The sequence below is a fragment of the Lissotriton vulgaris genome, chromosome 11, assembly GCF_964263255.1.
Source record: "Lissotriton vulgaris chromosome 11, aLisVul1.2, whole genome shotgun sequence".
Lineage (NCBI taxonomy): Eukaryota > Metazoa > Chordata > Amphibia > Caudata > Salamandridae > Lissotriton > Lissotriton vulgaris.
The window spans coordinates 994,569,614-994,592,180 of record NC_141699.1 but is presented as its reverse complement, the minus strand read 5'-3'; the positions used below and the strand labels follow the sequence as shown (position 1 = coordinate 994,592,180).

The following is a 22,567-nucleotide window of genomic DNA, read 5'->3' as shown; positions in this document are numbered from 1 at the left end:
ACAAGCGGAGCAGAATTTAAAGCCCAGGTCCTCAGATGATATCTGATTTGACAGTATGTGCATCCTTTCACAACACTTACTATTTGGGCACATTTACTCTCAAAAGCATGCTGTGTTAACATAACTACTGCATTTGGTATATTCATCAAGTGAATGCCTCACATTAAATGTATAATAGTAGCCAATGCCTACATTGTGCAACTCCACAAGCGGACAGTGCAGTGATTTAGGGAAACTTTTGCCTATTTTTTTGCAAAATCCAGAAAGGGACTAATATTTACATCTGCCTTATGTTTTGCCCACTTCTCTGATTGCATAAAAGAGCTAGCTATTTGTCTGCCTTTATTGATTCCTACATCTGTTCATACATTCTGGAATGCCATATTACCTCCAAACAGTCATGGGGGACAGAATATCGGCAACTGCAAGGAACTGAAATCCGGCCTCTCTCTGCATACAACAATATTATTTCATGTTCCAAATTTTACAATTCAGCAAAGTACATGGATATGTTTTGCCTCACTTTCAGGTGTGTATACTATTTTTTAGCAGCTTAATGGGCCTTTCATTACCTGGATTACCTAGAGTTATGCTTCAGGGCTCATTCCTCTGGCCCCTACAATCAAATGAGTGTACCCAGTACTTTCAAGGGATGTGTTATGGTTCTTCAGTTAAGAGAGAGGATCTTAGATGCTTTGTTGCTATAGTAGCCCCCAGCAGTGTCAGTAAAACTTGTCAATTATGATACCAAATGCCAGATACAATTTAGGTTCCTCTGTCAGATCTGACATCCACCAACTATAACAATGCAGAATAAATACTTTTGTTTTAGGCCTTGTTTCATCAGTGAAACAGAAAGATGAACTGGTTACTTACCCATTATCAGCACTTGTACCTTATAGCTACTCTTGATCAGGACAGGAATCTATTGAACCTGTTAGAGAAATCAACAGAAAAAACTTGCAATTAACATTCTCGTTTACTGCAGTTGATATGACTTTTCTCACTTATGTGATGTTTCAGATGCTACTTCTAGTGTAATAAAAGAAGACTTGTATTTTCTTACAGTAGACTAGTAACAAAGCTGGGCAAATATGATTACATTGTTTATTGCAATCATGTAAAACACAGAATTTATTTTTACAGATTTTTATATAGCGCGACTTGATCCGAAGGTATCGGGGTATCAGAGAGCTTACACGAGCACCAGTTGCGTTACATGAGGACACATTAATTTTTGTTAGGCACGGGGAGATTAAGTGATTTGCCGAGAATCACAGGATATTGCGTGTCCTTGCTGAGACTCAAACCCAGTTCCCCAAATTTGAGGTCGACCGCCCTAGCCGTTAGGCCAACTCCTCTGCCATTTAATTGCTTGCATTTGTTTACAGGACGAGTGGCACTTCAGCACAGTAAAAGGGCCACTACTAGTACCCCAGATTCTAACATGATGATTGTAAATGTGTTTCTTCAAGGACCTTCCAGTCGCTTGCCCCTCAATGTCTCCTACTTAACTTCTCTTTGCAGCTGTACGATGCATTCCCATTCCTGATGCGCAGATTACCTCTGTCCCAAAATGAAGTCTTCGTTCAGTGGAAAATGCTACGGGAGTATGTCAAGCAGGAGATCAAGACCCACAGGAAGAACCTGTCTGATGAACCGCAAGACCTCATCGACTGCTACCTGCAGCAGATCGCACATGTAAGTAAGTGTCTTTTGGACTACATGGACCTTTAAGGTACAGGAGCATTCTGGTGATCCAAAGAGAATTAGAATATTGGAATGTGTGGAGCTCCTTTGAAAACAATGGAGTGCTGCAGGCTTATAATGGGCGGTAGAAGCCCGGAGTGCCAACATTCCAAAGTTGTCGTTCACAGCTGTTGCTGTGAACAAAGGTCTCATGGAGCCGAAGGTATTTAAATCCCATCGGGCTCCGTGAGGCCTATTTTTTTTATATTGTTAGGGCATTCTGCCCTCTAGTTGCGGAATGTTTTAATAGCCTCATAGCCTTCTGTACCTGGGCTATATCGCACACTAAAGGCCCACTCCCTTGTTAAAGGCCCAGCTTTCGGCTCAGGCATTTATAGGTGGAGTTGGCCTTTAATGCAGGTATTGCCTGCTAAGGCAGGCTATAAGGCTATAGTGAGTTTGAATCAATGCAGAAATGTGTATTCAATCACTAACCTGAAACAACAACAATTACAGCAATTAGCATACATTTCTGACTTCTGATAGCCCCTGTGCCACATTTTATAATAAATTATGACATCCTGTTTTATTGCTAAATTCATGATTGTGGGTTGATTTCTGAAACATGGTTAGAGGTGTATGCTGCTTAAAAGAAACTTTAAAATGATGTTTTAAATCGGGTTGATGCTTGTCCATGACCTGATAACAAGTAGAAGCTCCTCATTGCTGTTCTCTCTTACAAGTCTAGAGAGGAAAATGTGAGCCCAGAATGAGTGATGGGAACAAACGGCTAAAATAAAGATACCTGTAGGGGAGTCTGAAAATAGAGTTAATGCCCAAAGACGTGACTATGGCTCAGATTGAGAGTTTGCAGACAGGGTGCTGTGCCAGTACCCTGTTTGTCAAACTCTCAGTCTGCCCATTTTATTACAAGTTGGGCAGACCGTCAGTTTTCTAATGGGGCAGTGGAGTAGGGCCCGTCAGAGTCGGACATCAGACCGCCCGCCCTATTAAGAGCGGAAGATCCATCATCGCCAGAAAAGACCTGGTGTTTCTAGACAGAAAAATAGAAAATGACCCCTTTGCCCTGGGAGAAATCTCCCAGAGTTTGATGGTCATAAGTTGTTAGTGAGAGAGTGGGATTTTCATTTGGAAAAACCAAAAGATTGGTGTGAGGGTGGCTAAAAGTCAGCAGCCGGACAGTTATTCTGAAGATACAGAGATTATCAATGGGCCACTGGTAATCTTTAAATATGGGGGGGGGTTGTCTACCAGAGTGGTGGTGGTAATGACCTCTGCCACCTTGTTAGATGGGCAGGCTGCCGCCAAACATAAAGTCATCGGGCCTAAGTGTCAAAGGGGGCCTTACCTAGTTGGTAATAATCTTGAGAGACATAGAAATGGGCTCCTTTGACCCTCCCATTGAGGTAGTGGACTATAATGCTAAAATAATAATAAGAACAAAATGAATATTAATTTACTTAGGATAAATCTGGACAGGTAAATTGTAAGCTTAGTGGTAAAACCTGACCATCCTGCAAACCACAGCTACAAATGTAAGCGCATATTGTGTTCACACAATGAGAACAGTACTTCCTAAATAAAAAAAATAGTAGTGAAACGTAGATAGCAACTGCGTTTCTGCAGGTAGTGGGTTAAAAATGTAGGACAAATAAATACATATAACACATGCCCACAATGTTGTAGTCCTATATTAAGTTTGCACAAATGTAAGCAGTTCATAGAAATTGTCCCAAGACTCACCCACAGAGTGCCCTAAAGTCCCTCAGCCATTGCATGCCATCTGAATATGTGTAATGGTTGAGGTTCCTCATCATGGTGAAAGTACACCTGGCCAATTGCAAGAGACAAAGAGATATGTCACTAAAGATTGAGGAATGTGGCTGGGAAAGTCGAAGGCGGAGACCACTCCACCAAATCAGGACCATAGTACAAAAGAGTTGTGCTGACAGAAGGAGCAGAGGCTCCAGGAGGCTTGTATGACACATCGAATACCAAAATACTGTGCTACAAATTGTGTCCAAAATATCGAACATACATATATTGGGGTACATTCACAACCTACATTTTGTAGTACATTTCGGAGTACTACAGTACAAGTTCTAAACTACTACAAAATGCTATTCACAAGCCTATGAGTGGAAATCTTCACATCCACCTTTCTAATCTTTTGAATAGGAAGATTCTCACACATGTAATTGTATTACTTAGTACAAAATGTTGGAGGGATCAGGGGAGTGGTTGAAAAATGGGGCTACTTACTACAAAACAGGTTAGATTTAGGATGGAGTAAGGAAATTTTAATGGAGGATTTGGGAGGGAGGTGCACCTGCCCGCCAAAGAGTAAAGGCCTGATTACAAGTACTGCGGTCCCAAGACTGCTGTACCAGCAGTGGCGGTCCGACCGCCACCTCCTTGGCGGTCGAACCGCACAATTATGAGTTTGGCAGTTGGAGCGCCACAAGCCCGACGAAAGACTGCCGCCACTGCCAGGATCCTGGATCCTGATGGGGCGGCGGTGGAGAAAGCGGTTATCCAGTATTATGGGTGTCTTTCATAGATTCACATGCCTGAATCATTCCCCGTCGCCGAGACGGGAGTCTCCGGTACATAGAAAAGTAATGTCCTATAGACATACATAGAGAATAGTAGGCCTAAAGGCCTCACCTTAGTAACAAATCCATGTCCTTTTGTAAAAAGGACTAAACTCTAGACAAGAGTCAATCAGCTGTCACCTTCCTCTAGAACCTTCCTGACAGGAGCCTCAGTCCCTCAGATTTTCTACTGCACGTTGTGCTAAGGGAGTCTCCAACTGAGTTCTGCTCAGGTTTGCTTATAAAGCTTTATTTCTTTAAAAATTGGATTCTTTCCAGGTAAAAGCGAATTATAATGGCTGATACTCATAAGAAGGGTCTTTTTAGAGCCTGTAGTTCTTGTAGTAAAAAAAGGCTCCACATCGACGACCAACACAAGAAATGCTTATATTGCCTGTACCCGGATCATTCATCTAAGGACTGCAAAATATGTAGAACATTTTCCACAAAAACTCTCAAGGACCAAGAAGGACGGCTTCTGATATGGCTCCAAAGGCTCTAGGGCAGAGACAATCTGGAATCCTCTGAAGAAGGTCTTCAGTCTCCTCTAAACTGTCTCTCAAGAGGCCACGGGTAGCTTCCCCTAGCCCTCAAGACGCTCCTCCAAAGAAGACACCCACTAAAAAGTCTTCAGAGGTCCAGTCAGCATCAGCGTCTGACAAGGAGTTTCACACCTTCAGAAGACCTGCGCCGTCGTCGACGACGACCTCATCGACATCATCATCGCCGCTCAGTAAGGCTGTGTCTCCTGTCTACGTCTCAACGTCGACAGCCTCGACGACGACGGCATCGTCAACATTATCTTCTTCAACGACGATTACCCCATCGTCGACGGTGGGTAAGCCCTTGTCGTCGACCATTGTTATTAAAAGGTCATCGTCGACGCCCAAAACGCCGTCGACGACTACAGCGCCGACGACAGTATCGACGACAAAGTCAACACCGTCGACGAAAGCCACGCCGACGAAGGCATCGTCGACGAAAACATCATCGTCGACGGGCACACCGTCAACGAAGGCGTCGACGACGATGAAGACGCCGTCGACGAAGGAGTCGTCGACGATGAAGATACCGTCCACAGCAACACCGTCGACGAAGGCGCGACAACTATAAAGACGCCGTCGACAGTGACACCGTCGATGAAACCATCGTCGACTGCCCTGTTGGAGCAGTCGACGATGATAATCCCGTTTACAGCAAAGGTCCAGAATGAACAGACTGTTGACAATACATCGTCGACGATCCCTCCGTCGACGAGCCAGGTGTTGATGACTGGTTCTGGGTTCCATTCCACTTCGCAGGTAAAAATCTCAAAGAGGGCAATCACACCGGACTTAACATCTCCAAGCCCGGTGCAAAGTCTACCACCAGCTCATCTCCTAGATGAAGAATCTGATGAGGAGGATATGCTCCAGGCAAACAGCCCTTCGGAGCTAGTAGTGAAATGTCAAAGCTCGGACAAGGAAGTAGTCCAGCAGCATACAGTACAAACGCACATTACACCCATGGTGTGTCTGCCAGCATCTCTAGTGACTGACTTAAGATTTCTGATTGAGGACTATAAGCAAAGATTTCCCGAATCATCAGCTCCTCAACCAGCGGCGACAGTGCCATCGCCACGACCTCGACCCCCGCCCTTGGCTCTCCAGCAGGAGAGGGTGCGTGTGTCTTGTCCTCCATCATCTGATGAAGAAGGAGAGGAAGATCAACCAGAGGAGGGTGAAGTGCAGGATGACCAATCCATTCATGACGACTATGACGAATATGTCATCGATTCTCCAGCGTCTCCTGTGCCCGCTACTTCAGACTTGCCACCGGTGGACATCGGTAGTTTCCACAATTTGGTTGAGAGAGCGGCAAAACGCTTCCACATGACAATGGAATCTCAGGAACATGACTGTTTCCTATACGATTTTAAAGAACCACTTAAAAAAGTAGCGAGATCAATTCCAATAATTGATTATGTATGGGAACAGGGTCTGCAGTTGATGCAAACTCCAGCCTCAGTCTCACTAGTAGTTCCAAGGCTGGATAAGAAATACAAGGCACCACCGTCAGCAGCGGCCTGTCTCACAGGACACCCTAAACCTGATTCTGTAGTCACTCAGGCGGCACAAAAGAATTCTAGAAACCCCTCATCCCCTGTGACAGCACCATCGGACAAGGAGGGGAGAAAGCTAGACAATATAGGAAAAAAAAATTCTACAATGTCAGCAATGACAGTGAAGGCAGCAAATACACTGGCGCTTCTAGGACGATACAATAGACAGCTATGGGCGGATATTGCACCGTATTTATCTGAGTTACCAGACGCCTCAAAAGAGGAAGTACAATCTATCCTTTTGGAGGGTCAGACGTCAGCGTCCGAAATAATAGACTGCGCCATGGACGTAGCGATGACGGGGTTCCGGCAGCTGGCCGGGGCAGCCGTTTTACGAAGGCAAGGATGGCTCAAGGCAACTTCATTTAGACAGGAAGTACAGTCTAAAGTCCTAGATATGCCTTATGATGGCCAACATCTGTTTGGAGCTAAGATCGACGAAACTCTACAAACTATTAAAAAAGACACGGACAAGGCAATAGCGCTGGGTGCGCTCCAATATAAGAACCAGTCCTTTCAAGGTTATGTTATGTTATATGTTATGTTATAAACCGTTTTGTAACGCGCTCTGTTACTTGTGAGTATCCTGGCGCGGGAACAGAGGACGAAGACAACCCTCATACAGAGGTGGTTTTCAGAGCAGATCATCATATTCTTCCAATCAGGGTAGAACCCAATATCAAAATCGCCAACAACAACAGGGCCGACAATCCTCATACGGAAAGTCAACCTTTAGAGGCAAAAATCAAAGGAGGAACAATGGCGGACGCCAATGACCTATTCATCCACCCAGTCCAACCCCTATCTACTTCTTTAAAGATTGGAAGAAAATTGACACATTTTCTCAGGAATTGGAAAAGAATTACCACGGACCGGTGGGTCCTTCAATTGATTCAATTTGGCCATTCCATGGAATTCGAAAGTATCCCTCCGACAACTCCTCCCCGCCCAATGCAACACAAAAACCTACGATTGCTTCTGCAAGAACTCTCAATTATGCTCAGGAAAGGAGCGATAGAGAGAGTACCATCGTCTCAGAAGGGGAAGGGATTTTACTCCCGCTTCTTTCTCATTCAGAAGAAGGAAAAGAAATGGAGACCCATTTTAGACCTCAGGGCGTTGAACAAGTTCTTAAAGAAGCAGTCGTCCCGCATGGTCACCATACAGGAGATCTTGAACATCCTAGAGGAAGGGGATTTCATGACGTCACTGGACTTAAAGGACGCATACTTTCATGTTCCAGTCCACAAAAATCACAAAAAATACCTGAGATTTGCAGTTGCGGGCAAGCACTTCCAGTTCCGTGTCCTACCTTTTGGCCTCAAATCTGCGCCCCGCATCTTCACCAAGTGTCTCTCCCCAATGGCAGCTTTCCTCAGGCAGCGCGGTCACCAAGTCTTCCCATATTTGGACGACTGGCTGGTGGAGGCACCATCCTTTGCAGGCGCCTCCAAATCCTCCAACGCCTGTCTCAATCTCTTCAGTCAATTGGGTCTTACAATCAACCAGGAAAAGTCCACTTTTCAACCTTCCCGCATCATCACCTTTCTTGGCGCAACTCTGAACACAGGTTCTGCAAAGGCGTTTCCATCCCAGGAACGAAAACGCAGGCTCCTTTCTCTAGCCTCAACAGTAGCCTTGAAGAAAACATTGACAGTTCGTATCTTCAAATCCCTTTTGGGGATGATGTCATCGTGCATCCTACTCATACCACATTGCCGTCTACGGATGCGTCCCCTACAAGGCAATGGACACAATGCACAGGGTCATTTGACGACCGCATAACTATTACAGTGCGAATCATCAAGGCATTACAATGGTGGATGTCATCAAAAAACCTCTCGCAGGGACTAACATTCCTACTTCCCACAGCTCCTCATGTAATCACAGCAGGCGCTTCCTTGGAAGGTTGGGGAGCTGTCCTTCAAGAACTGCAAATAAGTGGCAAATGGTCAGAGCTGGAAAAACATCTCCACATCAACCTACTCGAGTTTAGGGCAGTGTTCCTGGCCCTACAGTCATTCTTGCCAAGGATCAAGAACTCCCTAGTGCTCGTCAGGACCGACAACACTACGACGATGCACTATCTAAACAAACAGGGAGGGACGCGTTCGCAGACACTCTCTCGCAAATCGCAAAAGATTTGGAATTGGCTCATTCTCCACAATGTAACACTAAGGGCGGAGTATGTCCCAGGCAAGGACAATTTAATTGCAGACGCGTTAAGCAGGCAGAGAACATTGTCGCACGAATGGGAACTGGACCAGGCAATCATCGACCATATCTTTTCCAAGTGGGGATCGCCGCGTCTTGATCTATTTGCGACCAGAAAGAACGCAAAATGACCAAACTTCGCAAGCTGGCATCCCCAGTCAAAGTCCCTAGGGAATGCATTTTCCATCGCATGGCGCGACGTCTTTGCGTACGCATTTCCCCCATTCCCGATGCTTCCCAGTGTTCTCAGAAAGATGAAAGCGGAGCCTTGCACTCTAATTCTGATAGACCCATTCTTGCCAAGACAACACTGGTTCACGGAGCTCCATCGTCTATCTCTAGAGACACCGATTCATCTGCGCCAGTATCCATCCCTGCTCACCATGAACAACAAGCAGGTTCAGCATCCGGACCTGAAGTCCCTCAGGTTAGCCGGTTGGCTCCTGAGTACTGAGAATTCAGCAGTCTAAACATACCACAGGACTGTCGGGATATTCTAGCCAAGGCAAGAGCGGATAGCACTAACAAGACGTATTCCCTGAAGTGGAAGCCCTTTTGTGTATGGTGTGCGGACAGAGGAATTCGACCTTTTTCTTCCTCTCCGGAACAAATCTTGCCCTATTTACTACATCTGGCACAGTCGGGCCGAGCCCACTCCTCCATTAAGGTACACTTGGCAGCAATATCACGTATTAAAAGGACTTCAGTACGGATGGCTCCACCATCATGGCATCTAAATGTGGTTCTTAACCAACTTATGAAACATCCGTTTGAACCCATACACAAGGCTGACCTAAAGTACATCTTGTGGAAAACAGCTCTCCTAGCGCTTACATCTGCAAGAAGGGTCTGTGGAATGCAGGCATTTTCCATCCAGGATCCGTTTCAACAGTTTAAAGACGACAGGGTGATTTTAAGGACCAATCCTAAATTTATGCCTAAAGTCCCGTCAGACTTCCACTTGAACGAGCCTGTAATCCTAAGATCACTCTTTCCAAACCCCAGCACTGCAGCTGAGAGGTCGCTGCATTCGTTAGACCTTAAAAGATGCTTGAAATTTTACATTGATTAGACCAAAACATTCAGGAAGTCTAATCAACTCTTCATAGCTTTCAGTAGACCTAGGAAAGGTCTACTGCTTACCAAACAGAGTATCTCCAGATGGATCTCTTCAGCGATTACTTTCTGTCATGACCGAGCTGGACAGCCATTACGGTCTAAAGTCAGAGCTCATTCTACAAGAGCTATGTCTACATCTATGGCACTCTTTGCTGGGGTGCCAGTCGTGGACATTTGCAGGGCGGCAACATGGAAGTCGCCACATACCTTCACTAGACATTACTGCCTGGACACAGAGTTGATGAGGGATGCGGCAGTGGGACAAGCAGTGTTACGCCATTTATTTCAGTAAGGTGAGCCTTCCTCCGTCCCTCCATCCTTTTCTCATATGCACATTTCTATGTTGATGCTTATTGTTGATTGGTGGGGGAACTGAAATCTTTTGGGGGGAATACCTTGGTGGACAAGGCCACAGTGACCAGCGCAGCTCCAACGCTCCCCTCCGCTGCCGCAAACCCAGACCAGCGGCCGCAGTGCGAGGGGGGCGAAATCGGGACAAAACTACACTACCCAGACGCCCTAGCGGCAGAACACGCCGCCACACGGATTTCCTGCGCCAGGAGGCGCTTCAAAAGGACTACAGCACCCGCGTCGCGGGATCGCGCGCGGGTCGGCGCTGGGCTAAGCCCGGGCAACGGGCGGGACCTCTGTGGCCATCAGGGGCCAGAAGAGGCCGGGACGGGGCACCCCCCTTTCAATTCTGAACTGCGGAAGGAAGTAAAACAAAGATAAAAGGTACAGATATTAATTGACATTCCCCAATTTATTACAGGTCCCTCCAGAGCGTCACCATAGTTGAACTTTTCCACGGTGATTGATTTTGAACCAGTTTCAACTTATACAAGCCATTTCGCTATGACCCATGAGGAGGATACCAGATATACTCCCTCCCAGAGTGACTTGCATAAGGGAACAATGGACTATTTCATTAAGAGGGCAACTCTCCCCATTTCAAGTGAACTAGAGAGAATAGAACGATCCCCCGTCAAGGATAGTCCTACCAGTATATGTTCTCTCGTTCAGACTGCCGATGCAGCACCAGATTTATCACTACTGGAGGAACTAAATAAATTATGCAAATCCACGTACGCCCCTGTGGAATCAGGAATTGTGCAAATTAGTGCCCCTATTTGTACTATAGCAACCATTAGTCCTCACCCCTGTAGACAATCCCAACTAACTGAAAGCTCCCAGGGTACTCCCCTTTTTGCACGACCAAAGTTAAATCTCAAATCTATAGTGTCACCACAGGTCTCCTCTGCCAAAAGGAAGAGAGATGGGGTTAAACAAATGGGGAGTCAGGTAAAGCAACAAAAACTAAATCCAAATTCCCCCCTGCCCAACACTCCCAGCACTACCACCCATAAAGCACCCATTCAGGCTTCCTTATTGGCCTCGATCGAAAACATGTTGAAAACATTAATATCTTCCCTGATTTAAAAAAAAAAATCAGCTTAGGGGATAGGCTCACGGGTGTCGAGGAAGCGATTAAGGCCAACTCGCCACTCATAAAAACTCTGGCAGGACCCTCTCAGCCACAGCGCCTAGCCTCCACAGAAATGCCTAAAACCATCATACAAAGTAAGACCACCCGTAACCAATTAGTAACCCTACAAAAGACAACTTTAAACTCTTCAAAAGCAGGCCCAACAGCACGGAGCTCTTACTCTAGAGTAGGGCCTAACAAAGCATCTATAATACATAAGGGGTTAGCGGCTAACAGTGAGAATATGCCATATAAAACCAATCTCCTATATTTGCCACCGGAGGCCGCTCCTTTTCTGTGCGTCCTCTCGGGAGTACCAGAACTCACTAAGGGGAATAACGAAAGACAACAGGACCTAAGAAATAAGGTCACGTTCTGGCTAACTAAAAATAGACCTCTGCCATCCAACATCGATGGTACAATACTAAGTGTTAGAAGGGTGGGCTGGCTAGGACCTCTTCCAAAAGACATTGCTGGTGATTTAGTACTTGTAAAATTCAGGAGTAAATATGTCGTCCCACATCTTCAATTACGGCAGTCACAAATAGGAGATGGTCCTATATCAACCTGGAGCATAAGTGAATTCTACCCCAGAATATTATATGTCCCGTCCCCATGTCAAAAAGCACAGAGTAATTACCTGATGGGTAGAAGTGGTTTTGTATCGAGTGGCTACATCATCCCCACTTTTAATCAATTTCACCCACTCTGGGGTCTAACTCAGATGGATTAAAATGTATGGACAGAGACACTATTTTAAAAAGCAATGAATTAAACTCTTTTTCTGTAGTAATAATTCTTTTATCACTTTGTTTTTTCACAGTCTGGGACTATGGAATTACACTTTTTATTGATATCTTCGGTCATTTTATTTTTCTTGTGAATGTAATATTACGTGTCATGCTTTTATGGTTATATCTCTAACCGAATAAAGTACTTTGAATTGAATTGACATTTATTGGTGGTTTATCCCCTTCGATGCTCATGACGAGCTCAGCTCGTCATGAGGTATACCTCTCATGTGCTCATGAAGAGCTGAGCTCGTCATGACCACACCCATTTACATTAGGGCCCAGCACAGGAGAAGGATACCATCAGCAGCAATGGTGTTAAAGTCGCATGATATGTATTATCTAATGACTTGCATATGCTGTACCATCAGAAATGTGCACTTTGCATTGCTTGCTACTCTGATTCAGGCATGTGAACCTATGAAAGACACCCATAATACTGAATAAGAAATGCGCTACTTACCTGTAACTGCAGTTATCCAGTATTGGTGTCTTTCATAGATTCACATGCAACCCTCCCGCCTTCCCGGGAAGGACTCACCTAACTCTCTCAGTGTCACGCCTACTTAGCTTAGTGCGTACGAAAATCTGAGGGACTGAGGCTCCTGCCAGGAAGGTTCTAGAGGGAGGTGACAGCTGATTGGCTCTTGTCTAGAGTTTAGTCCTTTTTACAAAAGGACATGGATATGTTACTAAGGTGAGGCCTTTAGGCCTACAATTCTCTATGTATGTCTATAGGACATTACTTTTCTATGTACCGGAGACTCCCGTCTCGACGACGGGGAATGATTCAGGCATGTGAATCTATGAAAGACACCAGTATTGGATAACTGCAGTTACAGGTAAGTAACGCATTTCTTATCAATGGTGGTGGTGCCAGTACTGCCATGCTGATCATGACCTACCTTTCCGCTGACCTTTTCATGGTGAAGACCCCAATGAAAAGGTCGGCGGAAAGGCTGAGACGGATCCCCTAACAGGGCCCCAGGGCGTATTTGCCCATGTGGGGTTGTGCATGGGGGCGCATGTTGTGTCCCTCCTGTGCTTGCACTGTCGTGCGTGCACTGTATGCCATGCACAACATGGTGCTACAGTGCACCGACGTGCAAGTGGTACTCCCACAGTGGCGGCATATGCTTCAGGCTCTTTCTATGAGCCAAAGCCTGCCGCTGCCATGACACGGCTGACACAACGCTGCCAGTCCGGTGAGGTACTCATAACACAATGGGAGGGATGCCGTCGGTTTGGCAGCGTTTTCCTGAATGCCGCAATAGCAGTTAGCTCCCCAGTATCGTAATCAGGCCCTAAGTACATTGCTATTCATAAACTGCACTTCAAAAGTTACTAGAATCAAAATGGGACCCAAACATTAGTATATTACTCAGGCTAAGGGATGAAGTTAATCTAGTGTCACATATGGCCAACCATTGGTACTGCAGTATTCGTCTACAATAACGGAGGTAGGGACTTAAAATAAAACCCCATCGGAAACAATGTTAACTGAAAAAAAATGATTTAAAATGGATAAGAATATAAATAAATATAACTTCATGTTGAAAAGGTGTTAAAATAATACATATTTATTATTTAATTATAAAATACCTTAATAACCTTTTTTGTATTGAAAAAATATTGTAAACTTAAATGTTAATAAAATATAAGTAAATTACTTTGAATTAATTCTGTACACTGCTTTTAATAATTATTAAATGCATATTAAAAAAATTCACTTTTTTTTTTTAGGTGGGAATGTTCTTTTTAATTCAAGCTTCAGAAAAACTAATTTTATTTGATATGTATAAATTAATTAAATATTTGATTAAAATTAAGCTAGTGCTGTAGCATGTTTTTTTCTTTTGATCTACATTAGAAATAAATGTAAGAAATTAATTTACAGTATTATTGAGCATAAAAAATGTTTTGCAATTTTTTCAAGTTAAAATATAAGTTTTTACTTTTCCCTATAATTTAATGTAGGGAGACACTGCAGTTGAAGCAGAGATCTCCACATGGTAAATTAGGAGAGACGGTGACAGGAAAATAAAATAAACAAAGCTATTAGATAGGGCTACTTTATGGTGTTACCTCTCCTTGCTCTTAAACTAAGCCCCGCCGGTCTGAATTGGATGCTATTGAGAGGTTAACGCTAGGTCAAGACATTAACCCTGTGATGTCATCCAGCGGTCAAAGAGAGAATAATGTAGCTCATTACGATGGCGGGTGGACACTATCGTGGATTGGGACCGCCCGACAGGCAGTCAGCAGTCCAGCAGTAGGCTTTTTGATGTGACTGCCACCACAGCGTTTGCACTGCCTATATTTTTCTTTGCGGCGGGTGCTGCTGGCTGCAGCACCCACGGCCATGCAAAAAAGGGACACTGCACAGATCTCTAAGCTACGTGGCAGGCACCATGCTGTGCCTGCCACATGGTGCAGGGATATGTAGGGGGTACCCCCCAGGTCCCGTGTCTGGGGGCCAGAGGTTAAGGGGGGCCCCATGTCCCTTTCCACCAGCCTTTTCATAGCAGGTTCCCCGCCAAGAAAGAGCTGGCAGAAAGGAACATCGTAATGCCTACAGCGGAGCCTGGTAGGCACTGCCACCATTGAAGGCATTACTCTGCCTCTGATGGACCTACGGGCTCCTTTCTAACCGCCACACAGCCGCCCGCCATCCAAATGTGGCGAGCGGTAACCTTGGTTGCGATGGGGGGGGAGACCACCACTGACAGCCTGTCAGTGGCGGTCTCCCCGCCATCATAATGATGGGTCATAGCATTTGAGTACTGTAGCTGGAGAATTCTTATATACTGGTGATACCTGAGCCCTGGAGACCAGGATCATCAAACCCATCAAATGTTACATGGTGTTTTGATGTGCAACCAAATAAAAATAATAATAATTTTAAAAAATGGTGTCAAAAGCATCATTAACTGTACTATCAGGAAAGCTTAATCATTTTTGCAATGCCCCATTGCGCTTCCAGTACCTCCCTGTTCTAACTTTGCATACTTACAAATCATCATCAGAAGAAAGAAGACCCCTTCTCTACTTATGATGAAGAGAACCTTACACAGGTTGTGGCAGATCTCTTTTTGGGAGGAACCGAGACCACCGCCATCACGCTGCAATGGGCCCTTCTGTACATGGCAAACCGCCCAATGATCCAAGGTAAGATACAGAATCTTGTTACAGATGGTACATGCACTATGCACAGTCGAAAGACAAGTCACTGGTAAACATTGTGTCCAGACATAGGACACACAGGCCCACACTATAGAAAAATGATAAAGATTTGGAAAAGTTATTGTTTGCAGAAAATGGATAGAGATTCTGAACTGCTTGTTTGATCCTTATGTTTTTCTCTTTTTCACAATTCATTGTTTGCTTTTCTATTTCTTATTGTTTTCTTTAATATCCCTCTTTACCCATCTGCTCTTCTGTTTAGCAGTTTATCCCTCAACATTCAGTAATTCTCATATTTGTTATTAGTCTTGCTATGTACCACTCTTTTGGGCCGATTCACAGAACTAATCTGAGATAAAATCCTAAACTTACTACTTTTGGTATTCACAGAAGGCATTTAGTAGTAGTAAAGTTAGGACTCCTAATTTTACTACTAGAAAACTGAGACAAAATCCTAACTTTATGACTTTTGGTATTTGCAAAAGGAATTTAGTAGTAGTACAGTTAGGAATCCTAACTTTACTACTACTAAATGCCTTTTGTGAATACCGCACACAGGTTTGGCGGTGTGGCAGCAGGGCGTTCCATAGTGTGCCCACCACACTCAATCATAGTTAAACATCTTTTCCATCCAAGACTTAAGAATTCTGAAAACAGTGTGCCTGACATTCAAAGATTACAGTCCTCAAACCTTCCAAAACTAAATTCATGAAAAACAGAGTTTATTCTCATTCATTGCCCAATGGATGCCACTCTGTGCAATGACTTGCCCTCTGATCTTTACAAAGCGATACAAAAGGAAATGATGGACGGAGCGTTTGAGCAAATCAAACACTCACCCCCAGTCAACTGATCTGGGTTTAATCCATCCCCATTCTTTAGCTCACTCAGCCACCCCAGTTCAGACATGGCCATATGCAAATCAGTCTGACCCTGTGCCTCATGGGAACAGTCCAGCACGAACTGCCAAGCCATGTCTTCCCTGGACCGGAAACAAGCATCCTGGGACCGGTTTCGGATTCATAATCCTCATCAGCCAGGCTATCTTGAATCCAGTGGCCAAGTGAGCAAGGGACTCAACTCTGAGCATACCCTGCCAACTTAGGGCGAACAAAGCGATGCAAAAGGAAATGATGGACGGCGCGTTTGAGCAAATCAAACACTCACCACCAGTCAACTGATCGGGGTTTAATCCATCACCATTCTTTAGCTCACTCAGCCACCCCAGTTCAGACATGGCCATATGCAAATCAGTCTGACCCTGTGCCTCATGGGAACAGTCCAGTCCGAACTGCCAAGCCATGTCAGAAACAAGCATCCTGAGACCGGTTTCGGATTCATAATCCTCATCAGCCAGGCTATCTTGAATCCAGTGGCCAAGTGAGCAAGGGACTCACGTCTGAGCATACTGATCTTTACAGTGATAGTTTTTCTCAATCTTTACCCAAATCAATGAAATCTCTAGGCTTATCGACTGACCCACATACTGAAATTACAGCTTAGAAAGCCATTAGGTAAAGAGGACTAGAATAATATGTAAATACTAAATCTTCTAATACAAAACGATATTCAAAACTATACATCTTCAGCAGTAGAGCTCGTGCTATGGTCCCTAAAAATATTTCATTTCTGTTGCGGTATTGTATAAGAATTTAAGGTAATGATATAATTAAACTAAATAGCCAATAATGAATTGCTTTCCTGATGAGTTTAACACATTGAGCAATAGATTTTCTTCCTACCGGCCTGGAGAAGCTAAAAGAAATAATATTGAGCGTGCATCCCATATTGTGTTTGAATGTTTGTGGCTTTCAGGATTCATTCGTGGTTTAGATTTTGGATATATCTGTGCATGTGTGGTTATCCTATTGTGTTGTACATTTTGTCTCAGGTTTTTATTGGCAAATTGAAATATATTGTTCTGGATGGACATATTCCCAAAAATGCAATGGGTAATGTGGAACTTGGTTATGGCCAAGATGGTTTTGTCAATAGGTCATAGTCTGTTTCCTTGATGTTCATTTTGCTTTCTGTTTTCGAAAATTTTATATTTATGTCTAACATTTCAACTTCATCCGCCCTATTGTTGGCAAATTTGCCTTTGCTCCATCAGACGTATATTAGTATTTCCTTTGTGCATGCGATCCAAGATCAGGAGAAACAAGGGCTACTGCCCAAAGATCCTTAGTGCAGTTTCACTAAGTAATAGTTGACTATCTTTCTGTTCTTCACAGAGAGAATAACATTTTATCATTATCAATGTCTCTCTATAGATAAAGTCCAGAAGGAGCTGGATGCTGTCCTTGGAGATTCACAGGTCATCCAATACAATGATCGGAAAAAGACGCCCTACACGACTGCCGTGATTCATGAGATCCAACGCTACTGTAACATCGCTCCAATTGGGTTTCTAAGGAGATGTATAAAGGATATAACACTGCAAGGATTCCACATAGAAAAGGTATAATCATATGTTTCCACCACATATTGACCAATTATTGAAAGGCAGTCTTATTGACCACCATCCACAGTGCCATCCATATGTCATGGTTCAGTGGTTGACGTCCATTTAGCTCTGATTGTGTTGCTATTGAAGGAAATGCTGTTCTTGTGAATGGTACTGAGATGCTGTTGCTTTAATTTATCTTCATCAGGGGTTTGATTGGACAGGACAATTTGTAGAACTCGACGACAGAGTTCTATAGAGTATATTAGAAAATACATACTTGGCACCTTCCTCAGTGGTCTAATAGGTTTTAGGATTCTGCAGCATGGGAGGAGATACACTTCTAAGCACTACATATCTTCAGACTGAGAGGCATCATCAGAGCATTGATTGAAAACACATTGGAATGCTCTTGGGAGGTTGTTGTGGAACACTGGGTATGAGGTACCATTAGATCCCTGGTAAGAGGCACCATTAGTTTGTTTGTGAGATATGCCTTGAGAAATGATTGAGACAGGGTGTCATGCCCTGCATATCTGGTTGAGTAAAACTCTGCAGCTGCGATCTTGCAGGCGTGGAGACACTTTGAGTGCTTGAAACATATGATTTTCTTGAGCAACAGGATAGAAAATTGATCAGAGGATTATTCACAGACTAGTAGACTACCTCCTCAGAAGAAAATTATGAGAGAATTATGCCTACATGTTGGGATGCTACAACTAAGAGCTCATCGTTGAACTATCACATCACACTACATATACAATATAGATATATATACCTAAGTCTGATGAGCTAATAAGCAGTAGTGCAAATTACTTCTCAAATGCTGAACACATTGATAGTGAAGAAAAGCAGAGCTGATTCTGTTTATAAGACTCTATTATGAGCTGTTGGAATTGGCGACAGGGTACAAATGCTGGGATCACCTTGCTTGAAGCTGTAACGTTTATTTATATTAATACAGCAGGTGAATTGAAATACACATGCCCTTGAAGCAATTAGCTATGTTTTAACTGATGATGGTCTCGCGGCCATAGGACATTAGTAATGTCTTATCTCTGCATATCCTTTCATCCTCAAACTAGATTTTGTCTGCCCCTGTAGCAAGAAAGAGGTGCTGCAAATCTGTGTGTGAGATGTGACAACTCTTTCATTGTGCATTACACAACATAGAAGAGAAGGATTGGTAGAGGCTGTTTGAGAGATATAGTTCTAGTTTAGTGGCACAGCTCATATTCAGAAGTTTTTGTTATGCATTTTATTGCCCTGACCGCTTTACCCAGATTCCTAATTAACTATTAGTAACCATATGACACCGGTATTCAAATGATGGATTATCCCAGTTATATGTGATTGGAAAATCATTCTGAAAGGAATCTGAAAGATTTGATAGGCTACATGAGTAAGTTATTTAAATTCCTTCAGCAGTCTAAAGTTTTGTCAAAAGTTATGGCTCCTCTACAAAGAACATTTTAGAAATAAGAGCTTATCTTCCCTTTCGTTTGTCAGTTGATGCACATTTTACTCATTTTGGTGTAAAGGGAACATGGCGATTTTTCAAAGTTGAAAATGAAATATTTGAGTAATTAATTAACTTATACATCACTAAGCATGTGTTAAAGAAAAATTGTGCATGTCCATTTTTGAACTATTATCTTAGCAGCATTTCTCCTGATGTGACTAACATGTTAACTTATTACCACTATTGTTCTATGTATTGGGATTGGCTGGTTCCTGTGAGCAAGGCAAGGGGTGTATTATTATAAGTAGAGTAGTAAAGTTCTTTGGGACATTGTATTAATGACGAGGACTGAACAACATACTTAGGGTCATCATGATGTTAAGGTGTAGTAGTTCCCATATTAAAGAATCACCTCTTCTGGGATCATGTACTTTCACTCAGCAGGTTTCACACAGAATAATGCTATATCCATTGGATCATTCCATTTGAAAATGTCTTCCAAGTGAGGAAACATGTAATGGTATGGAAACAGCCAGACAGTCTAGTCAGGCCAATTGAATCAAATTAGGAGGCCATTGCAGACTACTCTATACTTTACAGCAAACAGTACCTAGTTCTCGATTGTCCCAGCAGTTCACACTGTAGTCTGTGACTTCATTTCTATCTTAAGTGACATCCAGGGCATATTTGAGAAGCATGTTATGTGGAACCAAATAAGTCTACAATGCCAATCTCAAAGTTGCAACTAAAAGAAAAAAAAGTCAACCCTAGAGGTGGGAGATAAATATCTCACCATCAGTACACCAATAGACAGATAGGAATTAACCTATCACAATATCTATCATAACAAGTATATATACCACCAAAAGTACTAGGGAATGGAGACGGCATATATTCTTAGGTCCTTTCAAATGGCTTACAGGTATCCACAGATATTTGGTAGGTCACTGTGAGAAGTTGGCCCGATATGCAACGTTCGCTATTCTAGCGACCGCTATGTATCGTTCCAACGACCCTTATGGTGTTTGGTTGTAAGTCAACCTATAGACCAGCTATCCTAGTAGCGTGGATACGAGCAGTCTAAGGCTAAAGACTCGAGAGGGCGCGTTAAGCCAGCTGTTTACCACACATGTACCCCTTGAACACCCAGTGAAAGGACACCACACAAGTGTTATGAAAATAAACAGTATATTTATTAAGAATCACAACAGCCCTGTACTCTTTATGAGGACAGGGTACTTAGCACAAACCAAATCTCTTTAGCAAATACTTTAAGTGCACAATTAAAACAAGTGTCCGAGGACACGGAAAGGTTAAGGCAAGTCGGAAGCGAGGGACTCGGGACCCTAGAGTAAGGAGGCTATGCAGGCACTGAAATGCCGAGTTACCTAGCCACGAGGGCTGCGGCTGCACAAGTCTTACAGGCGTCGGGGTCTTCGCTGACGAGCCAGGAGCCGGAAGAAAAAGGAGTTGCTGGCCGGCGACCAGTGATGAATAGTTCGTAGAGATCCAAGCCTGGATCGGAGATTGATGAAACCTGAAAGCAGAGGGGACCAAGTTCGTACTACTAGCCAGTAGTCAGAGGGTACCAGGAAGGCACCAGTTGGCCGTCACCTCGACCAGGTGAGTGGGCGACGCTAGGCTCTGCAGTCTCACGGACCAGGAGGCGTTGTCGGCGACCACGGTGGAGGTGCGAGCTGTCCCACGACGGATGACGCTGTCGGCGTCTTGAGTGGACCAGGAGGGTCCGGGGTGCTTCTTGAAAAGATGGAAGCAAGGGCCAGTCTGGAGCAACCAGACCGGCAGTGATGATTCTCGGATGTCGTCACAGAAGGACACAAGCCAGCGGCTAGTGACCAGACAACGTGCTGAGCAGCGAGCAGAAGGGCCCCACGCAGATCGTGGAGATGCTGGGGGACTGCACTTCGGAGCTGGAGCGGCTCAGGGTCGGGGCTTCTCGGACCCCAGAGCACTCACCAGAGAGTTACCTCGATGGTCGTGCTGGTTTTTAAGAGCGTGCAGGTTCTGATGATGGCCGGTCCCTCGAGGTCTCGTCGCACCCACCGATCACAGCTGAGCTGATGACGGGGGTAGAGGTCAGAGGTGCCAGGGAAGCCGGTTCTCGTCGAGCTGGGCCGTCGGATTCCTTGAGGAAGGACTTACAGCAAACCGCAGAGTTCTTAGATGGTGCCCGCTGATGCAGGGTGACTACTCCTTAGCCACAAGGGAGAAATCTTGAGAAGAGTCTTGAAGTCCTTTCGTAGAAAGTATTCTTGATTCAAAGATGATCTAATTTGGAAGGGTCCCCGCTCCGGCCTTTATCCTAAAGAAAGGGGTGGGTACATGACTAGGTCCTGCCCTAAGGGTGGGACCAGGAAGGGGGGTAGTTACACCCCTCTCCCCTGCCGGACTTTCCCCAGGCCAGGGCTGTCGCCCCTGGAACTGGTTCTAACCGGCAGATGCGTAGTGAGCACCGGGGTGCCACTCCGCAGTCACCTTCTCGCAAAAGCCCTACCTACCCAGAATACACAAACCCTGTCTGGGACGGTGCGAACACCGCCCTCGACAGGAAACCCTTTGTCCAAGCGCTCCTCGCTGGAAGGACTCCCAGCAGCAGGAGGTCAGACTCGTGTCTGTGGTGGCAGCATCCATTTTGTGGAGCTGAGGCTTTCGTTAACTTTAACCGGGGTTCACAGTTACGTACATGTCGTGTCCCTCTAGAAGGGCGGAATGCTAACCTCGTCGCCAGAGTTGGTGAGAGGGCAGCATCCCGATTCGTATGACACCTTACTCGACATGTCTTGATAACGCGACACCGAAGTTACCGATGTGGCACGCGTTATCATGGAACAGCCATTGGGTCTTTTCTCCGCAAGCTGCAACCGGCTCGGCTCGGGCCAGAACACAGTTCACGCGAGCCCATGCACTCTGCCTTCAGGATTGTCAAGGCCTGCCATAGGAGTGACTGATAGGGACTCGGGTGTCCATTGTATGGTTAGATATAGAGCTACTATATCTAAAGCAAAGGGTGATTACACGACTTCGCCCCAGCTGTCATGCAGCCAGTTGTGTCAAATTTAGGAGGTCAGCCAGGGGTGGCATAATACATGCTGCAGCCCCTGGCGGCCCTGGGTACACCTATGCCCTGAGTTACAGGGTCTGATAAGGTGGCCCAGTACCAATTGGTAAATGCACCTAGGGTACATATCGTAATTTAGAAAGAGAACAGCCAGGCTGTGGGTCTGATTGGCAGGCCCACAGCCAGAGAAAGTCGTAAACCAGTGAAACAAAAGCAAAAAATCTGGGTGATCATAGGATTGCAGACCCTACTCTCCTACATGACCCCCCCCCAAACGTCGGAACAACTAGCTAACCTTGACCAGGTGAGTCTTCTTGTTCTAAGTGGAAATATCTGGAGAGCCCATCGGCATTGCCATGATCAGTACCAGGTCTATGTTCCA

General features: G+C 44.7%; 1 protein-coding gene across 2 annotated transcripts in view; it reads left to right on the top strand.

Annotated features, from left to right (window-relative positions):
- Positions 1-22,567, top strand: part of LOC147683846 (cytochrome P450 2J6-like) — a 110,195-nt gene that overhangs the window by 48,071 nt on the left and 39,557 nt on the right. For both annotated transcript variants that reach the window (XM_086944245.1, XM_086944246.1), the window contains 3 exons: positions 1,528-1,701; positions 15,042-15,183; positions 17,472-17,659. In XM_086944245.1, the coding sequence (XP_086800371.1) occupies positions 1,528-1,701; positions 15,042-15,183; positions 17,472-17,659 (504 nt within the window). The remainder of the gene's footprint in view (positions 1-1,527; positions 1,702-15,041; positions 15,184-17,471; positions 17,660-22,567) is intronic.